The 17,629-nt window shown below is 40.3% G+C and overlaps 1 protein-coding gene across 1 annotated transcript in view; it reads right to left on the bottom strand.

Moving 5' to 3' along the window:
* Positions 1–17,629, bottom strand: part of ITGA9 (integrin subunit alpha 9) — a 272,113-nt gene that overhangs the window by 57,061 nt on the left and 197,423 nt on the right. The window contains exons 20-23 of the mRNA XM_067562457.1: positions 16,951–17,030; positions 11,605–11,694; positions 8,438–8,546; positions 5,424–5,531 (exon numbers count right to left, since the gene is read on the bottom strand). Of these exons, the coding sequence (XP_067418558.1) occupies positions 5,424–5,531; positions 8,438–8,546; positions 11,605–11,694; positions 16,951–17,030 (387 nt within the window). The remainder of the gene's footprint in view (positions 1–5,423; positions 5,532–8,437; positions 8,547–11,604; positions 11,695–16,950; positions 17,031–17,629) is intronic.

Raw genomic sequence — 17,629 nt, 5'->3', positions numbered from 1 at the left:
GTATTTACTGACGTTGCTCTCCGGTCGACGCAGCCTTACTGCTTTTGGGGAGGTGCATTAATCGCGGTGAGCGGAGAGCACTTCCAGATTCGATTGAGCAGGTCTACACAGCCTACTCAATCGATCCTGCTGCATCAATACCCAAGGAGCCAGCAGTGTAGACATATCCTCAGAAAGGAACAAGGAACCAGAGAGGAAGAACAATCTTGTGGTTAAACCACTGGACTGGGACTCAGGAGGTATGGATTCAGTTCATTTGGGTAAATCACTTAATCTCTCTCTAGCTCAGTTCCTTATCTGTATACTGGGAATCATAGTGCTTTCTTTTTCTCTACCCTTTGTCTTGTCTATTTAGATTGCAAGCTCTTCAGGCAAGGACTGTTTCTTTTATGTGTATGTTCAGTACCTAGCAGGACCCCAATAACAACAACAATACAACTTTTCATATTCACAATTTTAGTCCAACCAAATAGGCTCTTTAATTAAATGATTTTGTTGGCCTTGTTGCTCATAACAGTTAGCTCTTCCCAGAAACCAAAAACATGCATACAGCTCGCTCCAGTTTAAAACAATTCCACTTTGATTCTGGGAATTGCTTGAATGGAGCCTGAAAAAGTTGGCAATCCTACAAAACATGGTCCCCTCTGGATTAGGGTTCTGCCCGCACCAGATTTGGCTTCCAGTTTAAATAGACAAACTCATTTTCTAACTGTTAGTCTCTCGACTCTCATAAGCATACATACCTTTCCTGAAAATAAAATAAATATGAAAGGAGCAACATGATCCAGCTCTATAGAACCAGCCAATCAGAGTAATCCAGGACTCTGTTAATTTAACAATAGCTTCAGGAAACTTCATGGTTAATTTGGTACAACCTCCCCTGTTGACCATCCTTTTGGTTACTATAGACAAAGGCTTGTTGGCTGACAAGTCAAGCTCTCTATTCTAATCCTTCAAATGTGTTGGAAGCTCTTTATTACTCCAGTTTAAAACCAAAAACCATATATTTATTAAGCAATGTTTTCTTTTGTAGGAAAGTAAGTGATCTAGTGCAGTGGTTTTCAGCCTTTTTTCATTTGTGGACCCGTAAAAAATGTTGAAATGGAGGTGTGGACCCCTTTAAAAATCTTAGACATAGTCTGCAGGCCCCCAGGTATCCATGGGCCACAGATTGAAAACCATTGATCTACTGGCTATAGCTGGGGACTAGGAGTTAAAACTCCCGATTTCTGTTAACTCTAACCTTAGGGCAGGTCTACACTGCTGGAAAAATTCGGCGGCAGTCGATGAGAGTTATGCAACCTACCTGCCTTTAGCATGCTGTCTCCACGGCTCTGTGGCAATGGGAAATGCATTCCCGTTGACACAGAGCTATGCTTTTTTTTGGAGGTTGTTTTAATAGATCGACTTCCGGATCGATTGAGCGTGTTTTCACTGCCATTCAATCGATCTGGAAAAATTGATCTGATGACAGCAAATTTGCCTTCGTCAGTGTGTACATAGCCTTAATCTGCATGATTTGGGACAAGATATTTTCTGTCTGTGTGCACTCACTTGTACAACACACACACACTCTCAAAAGGGAGTTGAGACACTTAATGTTTGTAAGTTGTTTTGAGATTTTTTTTTAAAAAAAAGTGCTACATAAGTGCAAAATATTATTAATATATATTTTCTATTTATCTACCTTAGGGTTTTATGCTACTATCCATCACTATACTATCAAACCACCTTCCATATAATGTCAATAGCAATGTCCCTAATGGATTTCTTAGAATCTCTGGCACTTTTTAGAGTAAAAACTGCTCGGTTAGTGTGCTAAGGCTTTGAATTTTTACATTTATTTATTTTTATTTTTTTTACTAATTTTCTTTTGGTTTTGGCTTTATTGTGTAGGTTGATTTATTTCAGGTTGGGGTTTTGGGAGTAGGAAGGCTGTAAGTGCCATTCTTGTGGTGGAAAAGCCTTTGAGAAGAGGAAGACTTTTCAGAATTTCCTAAAGACAGTCAGACTCTGGAACTGCCTTCTTGTATTCATCTTAGTCTTAGTCTTTTTCGTGCAGTCAGGCAATGCAGTATAAGCTGCATAAATGTTTGCCTAAGATGAATTCTCCTGCAACCTGTTCATTAGTGCATCTCTGTCTGGGTTTATAGTAGTCTCAAACAAACTATGCAAAAATCTATTTGTTCTATCAACAATGTTCCTCCAGCTTGCTGATCAGATGTGCAAGCAGACACAGTTTTTTAACAAAAATTTGGCTTCTGCACATGTAAATGATTATTCACTGTGCAGAAGATTTAGCTTATGACCTCTGGACAACCTTTTGTTATGGTAACTGGAAATAAAGATATATTTAGCACAGTCTGATGCGGGGAAATTAACATCTCTAAAATGATAAAGCCAAAAACTGTTGGACAGAATAATTATGATGATCAATTGATTTGCCTCTTCAAGAAAGACAGGGACAGTATGTAATGCAGCTCCTCTCCTTCCCCTCTGTTTACTGCTGTATTTGCTTCTCCAAACTGCTGTAGTTCTCCAGTGAAGTTAGTGGTGCCTCTGCCTAACATTCTAGTTCTGCAGCAGTTGTTTTAGTAGTATGGTTGGAGTATTATAATGGAACACTGCATACTGATATTTTGGGGCTGCTCATTTTCTAGGGCTATGGGGTGTACTTAAGGGCGCCTTGCCAAGGAGAAAGGAGTTTTGAGTTGCTGTAAGGTAGCAGATCCAGATTCTTAGCAAGTCCAGTCCCCCCTATATGCTGGGAAGCTCCTACCCTCCCAGTATGTGCTTTAGGCATGATCCACCTCCCCTGTTGTCAGTCATTGACCACTGATAAGGAAGGAAGCACTTACCAGCACTTCCCTTCTGGGTGGGTAGAGGAAAGAGGACAATGTAGGGGGTCAAGGATAAACAAGTGGTGTTATTTAGGTGATTCAGGAGGTAAAAGGCAGAGAGCTGCAGAAAGCATTCTAGCCTTTGGTGTCTGAGATTATTACTGCATTGCTGGGAAATAAAAGCAATAAAGCAAAAAGCTCAGAGCGGCACACAGGAGAAACATGCTATCGGCTTTAAAGGGAGCAAGATAATCTTGTCTATAAATGCCTCAAGTAGATACAAACAGTTCTAATGGGCTCTTCTTACTGTTTCTGAGATTAAATTGTGGAACTAGAACCCAATCCACACAATATAGAACAATTGGCTCATGGTACAATACAGATTACATTGTTCTCTATATGCATCATAGTTAATTTATGTGCATCATAGTTAATTTATGTACTTGTATGTATAAACTGCAATGCTGTTCTGTACCCGAAATGGGTTGAATCAACTTTGAAAGGCACGTAACCAGTGTTAAATGGTTTTCAGAAAAATGTGTTATGCTATCAAAACCTAGGTGACTATGTAATGAATTTTAAGAGGAAATCATGGCAATTAATCACCAATTATTAACATTGTTTATGCAACTGTATAAACACTGTTATTAATAATGGTAACTCCATCCCTTTTGAAAGTTTGATAATATTGACTTCTAAGAGTGTGAAAGCAAAGGAATAATTTTCAGATAATTGTGCTATGCATTGTTCTGAAAGGGACACTATTCCTCTCTGCACAACTGTATCGACTGATGTTTGTGCTACAGGAAGTACAGACTGATCAGAAACATGGGAATCATTAGTAAACATGGTTACAAAAATATTTTTGCAAAGCAGCTACTTCTGACCCATTTTCCAAAGTTCATTCCAGTCAGCTGCTTCTGGATAGATATTTTTTAAAGGATGTTTATTCTGAGCTATGATGCCTTAAAAGTTCTGTGGCTTTATTTTCCCTTTTCAGTCAATAAAACCTCAGCAGGGGAGGAAGTATGGTCTTGTGCTTAAGGCACTGGACTCAGACTTAGATTCAATGCATGACTCTGACACAGACTTCCTGTGACCTCAGGCAAATCATTTAATCTCTCTGTGCTTCAGCTTCTCATCTGAAAAAGTGGGCTAACACTTTCCTACCTGACAGAGAGCCTGTGAGGATAAATTAATTAATGCTTACAAGATGTGCAGATACTACAGCGAGTGGGGCTCTATACCATATCTTCTTAGACAGATAGATAGGGAACCGCAATATCAGAGAAAACATGCCACACAATCCTGGAAGGGGACATTGTTAGACATCTGGTGAAAGTGAGGGTTATATCATTGCTAATTGTAGTCAGGTGTCTAAACTTCCAACACACAGTAGGGCCTGACCCTAAGAAGTCATGAGGTCAATGGGAATTCATGCACCTCTCGGGCTTAAACCCAAGCTTTGACACTTTGTTCTAAAAGTCTTTCAGAATCTTACTATCTGCCCTGGAAACCATCAGTCCCTTGGGAACAAGTATTAAAGATTATAGGCATATAAGCCTGTAAAGTAGAGTTCATGTACTTTATGTATAGTATATACACATAAAAATGTCACATTGCATATAGTGGGCAACATGACACTGAGCATGGAATGTCTTCTGCATTTTAAACTAGGCGGAACAAAGCATAAAAAAGCTAAAAAATCCTGCAAAGGCTGGAGGATAGACTCAATCTGAGCAGCACTGGCAGGTAACACGATGCTGGTTCTTCCTTCTCTGTTTCTAGATGCTTCTACAAATATCCAAACTCTTCAAGGCAAAAAAAAAAAAAAAGCCTGGGAAAGGGGCACCAGCAGAGTAGCAATGCTATTGTGCTGTATCAGCCACAAACGGATTGGCATGCACAGGGATCTTGGTTCTGTGCGAAGATGCTACTGGATCTACATTTGCATGGATCCAGTGACAAGGGCACCTGCATATGGGGTGTGAAATGGCTGCAGCTACTTTTCTAGCCAAAAAGCTAGGAAAGCAGTGACAAAAAGGGTACAATGCAGCCTCCTGACTTACCCGTGAGTCAGGGTGTTAGGTTGTTCCTTTTCTCACACACATCCAATTACTATGGATTTGTACAGTGACGGAGTGAATTAGATCCTGAGCCAACTCTTCCTTTCACCATCTCATCAATACAAAACATGATATCTGAACAGAATAACTAAAACTTTAAAATAACCCAAATGTGAATCATTTGTCAGAACACTTGCGCTTAGGATGGTTTTCTTGGTGGTAGACATAGAAAACTTTTTTTTAATCGTTAGCTTACTAACATTTGTAAACAATCAGTCAAAAAACCCCGTTTGCATTAATGATGAGGTACAATATGATATAAATGTTATATTCAGTTTTAAGTTTCATATTTAAAGATGATTGTACAGAAAGGTGATTTAAAGGAATATGGTTTGGCTTTACATCAGGCTTCACTAGAGAGCAAATTATTTAATTAGAGTACAGTTAATTCTGGATCTTACTTGAGTGTGAGAAACTGGGAGTTTCACCATTTGCGGAAACATTACAAAGTACTCACCATCATCTGCTGAATGTGAAAAGTTTCAGCCCCACTGGCAGAGAGGCGGTTAGGAAACAAAATGTCAACAAAAGATTCGGGGAGAGTGCTTGGTCCAGTGTTGTAAACCTTGAAGTGTTAAAATACGTATAAATACAAGTACATATATAAAAGATAATGAATATAAAATTATTGTAGAACTGTAATCCTCTTCATTGACATTACACAGTTACCAGAGTGAACAAGGATTACAATTGTTTTTCCAAAGTTCAGTCATTTCACCAATTTTTCAATCTTCACTAAGAGTTCTGATACAGTAGCAGCAAGAGCTGGTTTAATTTTTGCTCCTGGGACACTTAGTATTTTCACCCACAGTGTGCACTATACGATGAACAGCACTGATGTACAATGGCAAGTAATTAAAAAGCCAGCTACCAACATATATATGTGGCTTTTGTCCATTATGGGGAGACACAGTCCATGATTACATTTTGAATGTTTTAATAATGCTGTATAGAAGAATGAAAATAATATTGCTTTCCCTACCAAAGTTGTTCTTTTCCATTATGGTACCCAGTCATTATATTTTGTGTGTTTTTCTCTTAAGCAGCACAAACCAAAACGGAATGATGAACATGACTACTGGAATTGTGGGTTTATTGATTGTGTTGATAGAAAGCGCACTTGAGCAGTCTTAATTCAGTTTAAGATTTGGAGGATTTCAACTGAAAAAGATTTTTCATGGACGCATGTTGACTTTTTATTGTAAAAAGTGTGTCCAGCCACAAACTGAAAGTTTCAGGCCTGAAATGCAAAAAACTCCCAAAAAAATCAAAAATGTCCATGGAAAAATTTCAATTTTTCAAATATTTTTGTCTCAATTTTTCATGGGGCGGGAAAACAACGTTTTCTGACTATCGCATACATATATAAATGTTTATGTAATCAAAATATTAAACAATCCAATTAAAAATATTCAGCTATTTTGAGATTTCATTGTCTAAATATGTAGTGATCCCCACCAGCATTGTTGTGTGTCCCGTGGACTATAAATATTAAAATATAAAGTCTTCTTTCTCCAGCCATTGCATATATTTCAAGGAATGCATGAATGATAAAAAGGACTGGTGCAGAATGCCAAGTCTTTACAAAAACCCCGAGGCACAGGAGAGGAGACTCCAACTACAATGGAGCATAACAAATACTGCATGAACTCACAGTTCATAATGTAACAAATTAGAAATTTTAAAAATGGATCATTCCACCACGATAAGGAAAAACAGTTAATGAATAAGAGGTTATTTGGATTACACAACACATTATTCACAACAAAACAAATGCAAGAGTCTTTTAAACAAACATTTTTGTTGTTTTTTTTTTTAAACAAACATTTGTCTCAATGCAGATTTTCACATACAAAAATCGGCCAAAAACCCTATGTGTTTTTAGAAATTCATTTGTTTTCTGTTGAGAACATGCTACTTTTCTCCATCTGGAGAAGTTTAATAAATGGCGGGCAAATCATTAAAAACAATTAAGCAATTGTGATACAAACCATGCTTTCCCCATTATGAAACCCTACCTTCTTCACACACACACACACACACACACACACACACACACACACACACCACCCCCCCCCCCCCCCCGCAAGGTTTACCACTTTACGGGAGGGCAGATCTGTGACTTGTTATAGTATAATTTTCAATTTCTATATGAAAACTCTCTTACATTGCAACTTGTGTTTGCGTGAGAGAGATCAGAAGGGAGGGAGGGGTATATTATCAATGTATAGATTCTATCCATATACTTTATATAATTTTCTTTTATTGAAAGTAATCATCTAGTCAAAACATCAGTACATCTGGTCTTTATCTGTTTTCTAACCAATAAATGACTATGGAAAAACTGTAAATCCTCAAGAATGATTTCAGAGTCTCAGGAACTAGTAGTCTGGTTCACAAGAGCTTTAACATCTTGAAATCCCGGTTTGAACACCCTGCTTTTATTCCTTTTTAATAAATAGCTATGGGCAGTGCATGACAGGAAGGTCTTAACTACTCTGGACTATAGTCTGCCCATAGGTGGAGACATGTGTTACTCATTAGGAGTTAAGTGGCATCATGGCTAGGAGAACAGTGGAAAGAAGGGAAAATGAAAGGCTATTGTTTACAATATTCTACAGATGATCCCCCACCCTCCCATGTTCACATGATTTTTCATCCCCTACTTCCATCTAGTGGTAAAAAACGATTTGTAGAGATAACCATGACACACAGTCATCGTAGTGAGATGAGTTCTTTTTGGTTCCATCAAAAGATTTTGTTCTAATATGCATCCCACATGTTACACTGCACCAGGAAGTTATGTCATCCACATATGCTGAGGACACATGAAAAGTGCAATTCCTAGACCTGCACAGGTAATTTTGGGATATTGTGTGACATGTTTAAAATGAACCGTCCTCACCTCTACCCTGTGTTGTTAAACTACCACACAGACACACACAAGCTACGCAGTTCTGGCCCATTCTTTGCACTATTCACTAGTAGGAAGCACTGTGCACATCGTAGTATTGACATTTACATGCAGCAAGCGTTGATTCTTCTGAGCAGGCACTTGCTCTGTCTCATGGATGAATGCTGCCTACCGTTTTGTTTAACTATTATGCCACTGAAAATAATGGCTATTCCCTTTGGAAACTTGGACTGAATCTGAGATGTGACACTTGAATGAACAGAGCTGTTCACTCAGCATGTGATGAAAGGGGAAAAAAAGACCAGTCCAAACAAAGTCAGCTTCATGAACATGAAAGTGTGATGCCCTATTTGTAAATTTTTTATTAATATACTAAGATAAGGAAACACTATCCCTGCAGACTATTTTAGTCCACTGTGAATACAACATCCTAAAATGTATGTATAATGCACTGTACTGGGATAAGGAAACCTGCACCAATCTCCCCCGTCCCCTCACATACACTCAAAAAAAATGTGCTGTCAAGAGAAAAAGCTGTAAAGGTGGATCAATTTTACCTGAAGACTGAAGTTGAGAGGCTGAAAAAGACATTCATATTTCTCCAGCTGAACAAAGTTGGATGCTTCCACAGAGTCTCCATAGACAAAGGAAGTGGGAGAGACAGTTCTGAAAGGTTAAGACATGAATTCAGTCATCTCCATATGTCTTCAATATTAGATACATTTGTGATTGCAACTGCAGTGCAGAGTTCATACAGCTTGGTACAGAGGTTCAGGAGAGGTGACTCAGTGGAGCCCTTCCCTTCCCATTCTATTGTCTATACTCAACAACGGCAGGCCAGACAAACACAATCTCAATGCATCTTGAACTGGATCTTGTTTTTGGTGTCACTCAGCCATAACATGACACTTCTTTTACGTCATATCTAAAATCTATCCCTTCTTCTCCTTTCCTACCACAATGGGGTTGTAATCCTCATTTTGCAACAGTGAGAATGAGGCACAAGAAGATGTAGTGACTTGCCCAGAGTCACACAGCAAGTCAGTGGCAAAGCTAGGAATAGAAGCCAGGACTCCTGAACATCAGTCGTATGCTCTCATCACACTGAAAAATGCAACACTGTTTTACCAGCAGGACTAAGAGGCACAGCACAGAACTCTCAACCCAGGAGGAGATGGGCTAATCCTCTCTTGGTGCCCTCCTAATCATGGGCTGCTCCAGGGACAGGAGAGGCTCCCAGGGAATTTAAGACAGCCCTGGTGACCTGTAAATTACAGCAGTCTCCTCAAGCGACCATATGAGTGGCAGTGGTGCTTATGTGACCCATGCCTGCTAGGTGTGGTGCTCTGTTCCCTTCTAGTGGCACTTAGACCACCTAGAGATTATTGAGTCGGCTACAGCCTTAACTAAGGATCACATGGCTTTTCGCTCATGCAGTACAGGGTCAGATACTAAGCTCCAGAGGTACCAGGTTCAATCTTGGCCACTGACAACCAGGGTCAGTCAGTGTTACACTTAGGCCCCTGGCATGCCTATGTTGGGACTTGTGAGAGGATCTTCGGGAGGCAGCCTTACTGCTGTCTTCCATAATGCCCATGCCAGGAGAATCCTCTCCCAGCTGGATATGGAACTTTTAAGGCCCATTTATGCCACTCCAGCTCTTTAAATGGCATAGAAACAGGGTCAGGATCTCTCTCATGGACCCAGATCCTTAGTAATAAAATGAAAATATTTTTTAAAAATATGGTGTCCAAAATGGAGCTAATGTTATTATGCCCCAGAACTTTGATGAAAACCATCAGTAAAGCCAGTCCTGGTAGCCAGATAAGGTTGTGTCATGCTCTGGAGTTAGCTAAACCTAATGTATTTGAATAAAGAAAGTAATCCAGAAAAATCAGTTAGACAGGGTTTTCATGGCTTGTTTTTTAAATGAGATATTACGAAAAGAAGCCCAAGTTGTGTCAACATTTTTGGAATGTTTTTTTCTGTAATATTAGCAGGATCTTCATTCACTAACAGACAGCCAGGGAGAATACAGGAGACCTAGAATAACAGATGAAATCTTTCTGTGCTTGAGAAGTTGTCAGTTTCACCAAGGAGCAAAGGATTTACTGAATTAATCTTTAAGTGTAAATTGATTTCTATGTAGACATATTTGACTCCATTCTTTAAACACAAGGGCTTTTTTCATTACTGCAAAGTATTGTATTTTCAATATGTGGAAATTTTTGTTCTTGTTAGTCATGGGCAAACCTTAACAAGTTCAGAGGATCAGGTTAGATGAACACACATCCAAACTACTGGGGGTCTGCAAACTCTGTCAGAAACATGGTGAGCACAGGCTCTCTCAAGATTTCCAGCATGTTCTGCTTCCCATAGAGACAGAACTACCAAGGGGACAGTTTTCCTTCTAATATTTTGGCACAAAATCTGGTTTGGAGCCTGGGCATGTTAAACAATGAAAAAGGACTGAAAAAGCTTAGCCAGACCTTTTCACATCTCAAAAAAGTTTTATGCTGAGGTTTAATGGCGTTCTTCTCTTGTCTGAATAAGCTCACCCACATCTTCCACATGCGTGACTACTATGTGCATTATTGGGACGTGTGTGACTTTATTCCAAAGTCATGTGACAGGAATACAGCCCTGGATGGAATTTAAGGGTTTATCCATGTCCTCTGCTGACTCTCACATTGAATTCAAATTAGTGCAGGTATCTATTTTCTCACAGCTTTAACAGTGGCCAAGTGTCTCTTTGTCCTTCACTAGAAGTGTAGTAGCACCTTGGTCCATTAGCTCAGACAGTAGATGCTCATGCTGCATGGGTTCAGTCACCACAAAGGCCCATGCAGGAGTTGTTACACATGGGGGCTAGTACAGAGTTTGAAATTTTGTGGACCTCTGATGCTGGAGATGTGCTTCCCCAAGTGGGAGGTACATGTAAACCACACGAGCCCAGCGTATGTCATTATTTCCCTCTGGTGTGTGGATCACCTCATTCTGAGTCAGTTACTGCCTGAGTTGCTTGCTAGGATTGAACAAGGAATCTCTGGATCTAGAGGCTTCAGCCTCAAATGCAGAACTGAAGGATCTGGTCCATTAATTTATAGGCAATGGCTCTTTATGAGGCCCAGCCACTAGAGGGGGACAAAGACATCTTTGTCCAGTGTGTATTATACAAGTATTTCAGCCTTCATAGTGATTTGGCTCTCTGTTTTTATTCAAACTCCTTTCATCCTAGGGAGCATGGAGATTGGAATATAAACATAAGCTAGTTCTGACTGTGAAATTAAACAGAAAGGCAAATAGCTACATCTCACCATTATTCAGAGAATCCCAGAACATTTGACCCTAACCTTTGGCCTGGCAATTCTCAGCCATATCTTTAAACACATCCTCAGGAATGAGATTTGATTAATTTTGTCTTTCTTCCCTGCCCCCCTTTCCCCCCAACCTTTTCTTTAAAAAGGTCCATTACATTCACAGAATTATAGCAACTTACATATCGAATGTTACTGGCTGTGGAGAGGAAGGGTTTCAATAAATAAACCCCAGATAATGAATGATGATGTCCTGTTTTCAAAGTCTGGGAAATAAGTCTAGAAGAAAGCAGCATTCTGGCCACATGTAAACAAAGAGAAGAATGTAATTTTCCACTGGAGGAAATTCACATGTTCTTGTTAGGATTTTATTTGCATTTTTTGTCATTTGATAATTGGTCACTTACCCAGTGATAGATGAGTCCACTTCATGCATCAGGGGCACACACAGGGTGAGAGTGTTGTCATGTAGCGATTCAGGGTGTTCTAGGTTTCCACTGTATCAGAAAGAACAAATAAGCCTGCTGTAAACCTACATGCTTTGCAATAAATTCACACAGCTATCATCTCAGATCTGCCTTTTACTCTGAACCTCTTTGTTTGAGTGATGTTTCTCGTTACAGAGTCTTTTAAAGATTAAGGGCTACATTTGTAAACTGTGCCCTGGAGGAGGCATACACACACACAGCTTGTCTTTCATGGCTTACCTTTGGGCACGTGCTGTATGGATATGTCGGCACTGGTGCTGGGAGAACGTGTCCCCGAGTGGGTAGACAGACTTGCACTAACTCTGTTCAAGCTAGTGTGCTAAAAATAGCAGTGTAGCCATGGTAGCCCAGGTGGCATGTTGGGCTAGCCACTTGAGGACATACCAGGGGAGGGGGGGGTATCCAAAAGGGTTTGAACTCAGGCTGCCACCCGTTCTACGCTCGTGTGTGTGTGTGTGTGTGTGTGTGTGTGTGTGTGTGTGTGTGTGTGTGTGTGTGTGTGTGTGTGTGTGTGTGTGTGTGTGTGTGTGTGTGTGTGTGTGTGTGAGAGAGAGAGAGAGAGAGAGAGAGTGAGTGTGAATGTGTGAGCGAGCTTGAGCAGAGCTACCACGAATCTGTACCCGCCCCAGGGAGCGCATTCCCAGCTGCAGTGCAGGCATTCCTCGAAGAGACCCACTGAAAATATACCCAGAAGGTGAGAATCCATCTAAACTCACTTAAGATGCAAAACTACTGTACTAAAATAATGGCAAGTCTCTATCTCGCATACCAGACATCAAATAATTTTGAGTCAAGGCTAACTACTCGTTCTTTACCTGCCGGGGGGGGGGGGGGGGGGGGGGGGGGGGGAGGAGACACGGACACGACTCAGAACAGTTTTGTGGGCCAACTGTTCTCAAATCAGTAAATGAGGCTGTAGCAGAGCAGCTCTCATTGGCATTACCAGAAACTACGTACTTTAGAAGCTCTGCACACTGATTTAGGCGTATACTCTTAAATATCCCATATCACATTTAGGCACTTTTAAAAATGGAAGTGATTTAGTTTTTTATTAGGTGACATTACATGGCCTGGCAAAAGTCCAAAATATGGAGCAAAAAAGGTGAATATTCATCTCTCATTCACTTACATGACCAAGTCCATTTATTTCAATGGTGTGTATATTTATAGATATATTTTGTTTTTGGAAATCTCTCTGACCTCCCAAATTTAGAGGTGGTGGATAAAAAAAGTCCTCTGGGGTAGAAACGTGACACCATGTTTGGAGTTGGCCAAACATTTTTAAGCTACGTCAGTAGATAGTCCTACTTCAGATTACCTTTTCTTGACATAAGAAAATGACAATCAAGAAGCTTCAGTCACAGGTTTTATCAATAGGAAATGTACCACTAATTATACTTCCTTGGGCTGTGAACTCATCAGCTCTCAAACTAAATGTTGAGCAAAGCTGTGGATCTAAAAAATCCTTGAATTATAAGAAAGCTTGGACCTGAATCCAAATTTTGTGGCTAGTCCGAACTCTAAAATGAGCCAAACCAAAGCTGAAACTCCAAATGCCCCCAAAACCCTTTCCTCTCACAAAGGTTTGAAGATGACTACAAATCAGTATCATAGACCTCATGTCATGCCATGAGAAACGTGTCATTTAGTGGAATTTCAAGTGGTGTGGATGAGTGTCTGAAAATGGATGAAGTTGCCACAAGGGGTACTTTTAAGACAGCTTGGATCCAGATCCAAAGTTTGAGAGTCTGGCCCATTTCCATAGTTTGTAAATAGCACATTTCCCTCTGAGTAAGAAAAGAGCCAATGCTCCTGATAGCAAGGACCACTGTGCTGCTGTCTTTTGAATGACACAAACACTGAGGTCTTTCTGATTACTTCAGGTCACTGGAGGTCCCATGGTAAATTTCCCATGAGTAAGAGCCTCAAATGTGGCCAATTTCCAACTTCAGTAATGGCGTTCCTAAATTCCTCATTGCTTTAAATTGACACATTATTCTTCATGTCCTATCCCCAACGTGGAATGTTGCTCAGGCCAACAAAAAATAGCTGTGACATTCCACACCAGAGGCGGATAAAATGATGACTATGGTTCTGCAGAATGCATTAAAGCTTGAAGGTTGAGCTGTATAAAATCAATATTAGTGTATAAAACATCCCTCCCCACAAATGACACCTGCATATTTAAAGTATTATATTATGCCTTTGTGGAGAATGCTGTATTCTGAGCAAACCCATGCAAGTCAAAATTGCAAAGATTCTTATTCTGATGGTGAGCCTGAATGCCACCAAAAGATGGAAGAGTCATCCTGGACTACCTTTTTAAAGTATTATTTCAGATTCCAGCAGCATAACCAAAAGGACCAATTTTGGCTTTCTGTTATCAAGGAACTAGATTCATTCACGAACCTAAAAGTTTGACCAAAAAACAAAACTGAAAACCATCTTATTTTGGGGCATCGTTACTGAGGTTATAACATACAGCCTTGAGACTCTCTGAATAAAGTGCTAAGTTGGCCTTGCAGGTGGCTACATTTGTTCAATAAGACTATGTGAAAACAGGGGCTACTGACAACATACAGCACAGTCTTCTGCGACTGGCATCTTTGATGTGACTGCCAATAAACAAAAGCACATGCCAGAAGAGAAGAACTCCAGATACCCTATCCCAACACAACAGCCTTTTCTCTTGCACAGGTTTTAAGAAGTCTCCAAAACAACGTCATTCTGTAACATGCCACAAATACCAAGGGAGATGCAGTGCCTGCAAGTGGAACTAGTCATCTACAAGTGAGTGGAATGCAAAGGAGTACATGTGTATGTGTGTGTGTCTGTCTCTCTGAAAAGGTGCAACATTTCTGTCAGCAAAGGGTATGAAAATAGATTTAAGGCTTGGCGAATTTAGCTCTAGCGAATCATGTTGTTTCCCCAAAAAGTGCACGTTTTTGTACAATAAATATTACACTGTCCATCGCATAATCGGTTTCAGACTATGCTGCCAAACTTGCAGCTGCAACAAACCCACTGGGGGCTCCATACTACTAGGGACAGATTTAACTTCTACAGAAATATGTACTTCCTACACTGCCAGCACTGTGAGTAGGAAGAAAGAACCACTCTGTGCCAAGACAATGCTACAGGGCTAGCTTGAGTACCCTGTGAATACGGGATGTTCCTCTTCATTGCAGCCTGACTGGGACACATCACAGGTTTCCCCTCTTATTTTCTTTATTCGTTGGCTTTTCTATAATGCACGCTATTGTAGCATCTGAGTGCCTGACAAACATACCCTGTGAGGCAGATAAGTATTAGTATCCCCATTTGGGGTAAAATAGGTCTGGAGATGTTAAGCAACTTGACCAATGTCACATATATATAAAAGTGTGAGAGACAGGAATTGAACGCAGATCTCCCGAGACTCAGTCCAAGTCTTTAGCCACAAGACTATCCTTTCTGTCCTCCTCCTTTAAATAAAATCCCGAGTCTTCTAATTACTCTGATTCTCTGTACTATTTGCACCCATGCACGTACACGTGCAAATTCTTGACATGATATAGGTTTCTTCCACCCCAGAGGGACCGACAACCCTTACATCTACACCACAAGGCTGTCTTTGAACACGCCCTGCATGTACCCCCTTTCACAAACACAAAGTGAAAACTAACTTGGAGAACCTACGTTAGGCTCCTTATATGTCGGACAGCAATGTGGGTATAGAACATATGATTTAATAGATGATGTTAGGGTCCTCATAAAATTAGGGTAGGCATCAAAGAAAATTTACTAAGTATATGGAGAGATGGATGCATATGCCAAAAAAAGGGTCAGAAAAAACTGGCTCCAAGTGAGCAAGTTATATGAATATTCCTCTTCATTATGTCTTATAAGTTCTGGAAAACACTGATTGGGTGAAATTAAAGCAGTCTCCATGGAACTAAGCTTATGCAACAATTAAGACTTACACAGAAGATCGCTACAGGGTAGATAAACGGATCTTCATGGATAATAAAATTTCTCTAATGTATTAGACACAGTCTTGACCCTCTGAGGTGGAGGGCTCTCTTACAGTATTTCATAGCAGCAGCACATGCTACAGGATCTTGTTCCACACACCTGTCATTTTGTGGGGGGATTAGTCTTTATGAGAACAGAGTCACTGAGCAACTGCTAGTGTTCATCTCTCGTCCCCAACACTTCTGTTGGGGGGGCGGGGAGTTTAGGCAGGAAAGTGTGGGAACGGGGGAGAGGGGTGGGGTGTTAAGAGTGATTATGTTCATCTTGAAATGGAAGGATCCAAAAGACACCTCTTCATGAATCTGTAATCCCATCCAACAGCACGGAAAGTGAAAGCCACCAGCTAATCATGTATCAGCAGTGGCAGCATTAGAAGCACAGGTTAATAAAGCTGTGCTATCATCAATTCCCATCTGAATCCAGAGAGTTCCTGTGACCTAATCACAGTTGGATTTTGTTTCTTTATGGCAAATCATCCTAGAAAGCAGACAGGGTGTGTTATGATTTTCACTGATCCCAAGATCAAATCCCTGTGGACTCATTCTAAGAACTCCGTATTCAATTAGACATTCAGCCTAACCCCCTTCGTAACAAGTTTCAAAATGTTCTTTGGGGAGAACACTATTCAGCTGTCTCATACATCCAGTCATGCCACACAAAAGAACGGCAACATTAAGAAAATGTGTGCACAACTTTTCAACAGAATAGAGAAGAACCCTGACCACCTATCTTCTAATGAATGCAGATTGCTTTTTGACTTGGGTCCAACCTCTTATTTCACTCAAGCACTGGAACAAACGGGCCTGTTTGATCCCAATTCTCAGGTGCAGCCGAGTTGCGCTTGGTGCAAGAGGCAAAGGGACAAGTGGTGAAAAGTGGATTCATGCCACGTTGTGATCTCCTGATTCTGCTGTCCACTGAGGGCTGGTAGGGCCTCTGATACAATTTAGAGCACACTAAGGATTGCTCTAATTTGCACCCATCTGGTAGCAAGTGTGCAAAGACAACCCTAACACAACTCTTTTTACCAGGCTAACCCATTTACCCAGTATGCTTGGTATGCTGGTTAAGCGGTACCTTTATGCCACCAGAATATATGAATTTGGTTCTAATAATTACATTTCAGTTATATATCATGCAACATGTGTATTTGACTTCTACAGTGTATTACATAGCCTATGCAATACTCTATTTCATATGGCCAAGAGTCTGCATTCCACCAAAAAATATACCCAGATGAGGGACCCTTACCTTTGGGCAGTGACAAGGAATGTAAGAAACTCCTCTTCCCCAGACAAGTGGCTTGTATCCAAGATCACACTGAACTCATACTATGGAAAGAGAAATTGGCATTTAGTGAGTATTACAGATTGCTTTTCCTATTCTACAATTTCATGTCTCCCCTCCCAGTTGAGTATGTACTGTATCTATCGATGCAGAAATATTCTGTTTTTATATATTTAAGATTAGTGGCCATATTTTTGTACATATTACAAATATTAAAGATTTTGTAGGACCGTTTAGAGAATGATGCCCTAATCCATTAGACAACCGTTAGAAGGTCAGATCTTCCCCTATGATGAGAGCTTTCACCATTCTGTCTACGCTGTGTGCAATAAAATGGTATGCTAAGTTCTGACTTCAATCTTTTTTGTTGGCAATGTCAGAGGCAGAAAGAACACAACTAGATTTTCAGATCTCAGTGTTAGAGGGTTCATCTACTGATTGGCTAGTTGAGCAAAATTCTATCCAGCCATCATTCAGAGACAATAATATGGCAATTTATTATGTCATTTTTGTAGTCACTGATCTGAGCATAGCTGCACTTTAATGTGCTTTTCATTGCATGAGAAGACAAAATAAAAACAAAGTTGGGCAATAAAAACAAACTGGGTGGAGAGCTCTCTTCTAACTTTATGCTGAGGAAGCA

The sequence above is a fragment of the Emydura macquarii genome, unplaced genomic scaffold (assembly GCF_026122565.2).
Source record: "Emydura macquarii macquarii isolate MOO-44397 ecotype Brisbane River unplaced genomic scaffold, CSIRO-AGI_Emac_v2 contig_2432, whole genome shotgun sequence".
NCBI classification, from domain to species: Eukaryota; Metazoa; Chordata; order Testudines; family Chelidae; genus Emydura; species Emydura macquarii.
The sequence above is the reverse complement of the archived record's forward strand: the minus strand, read 5'-3'. Positions and strand labels throughout refer to the sequence as shown.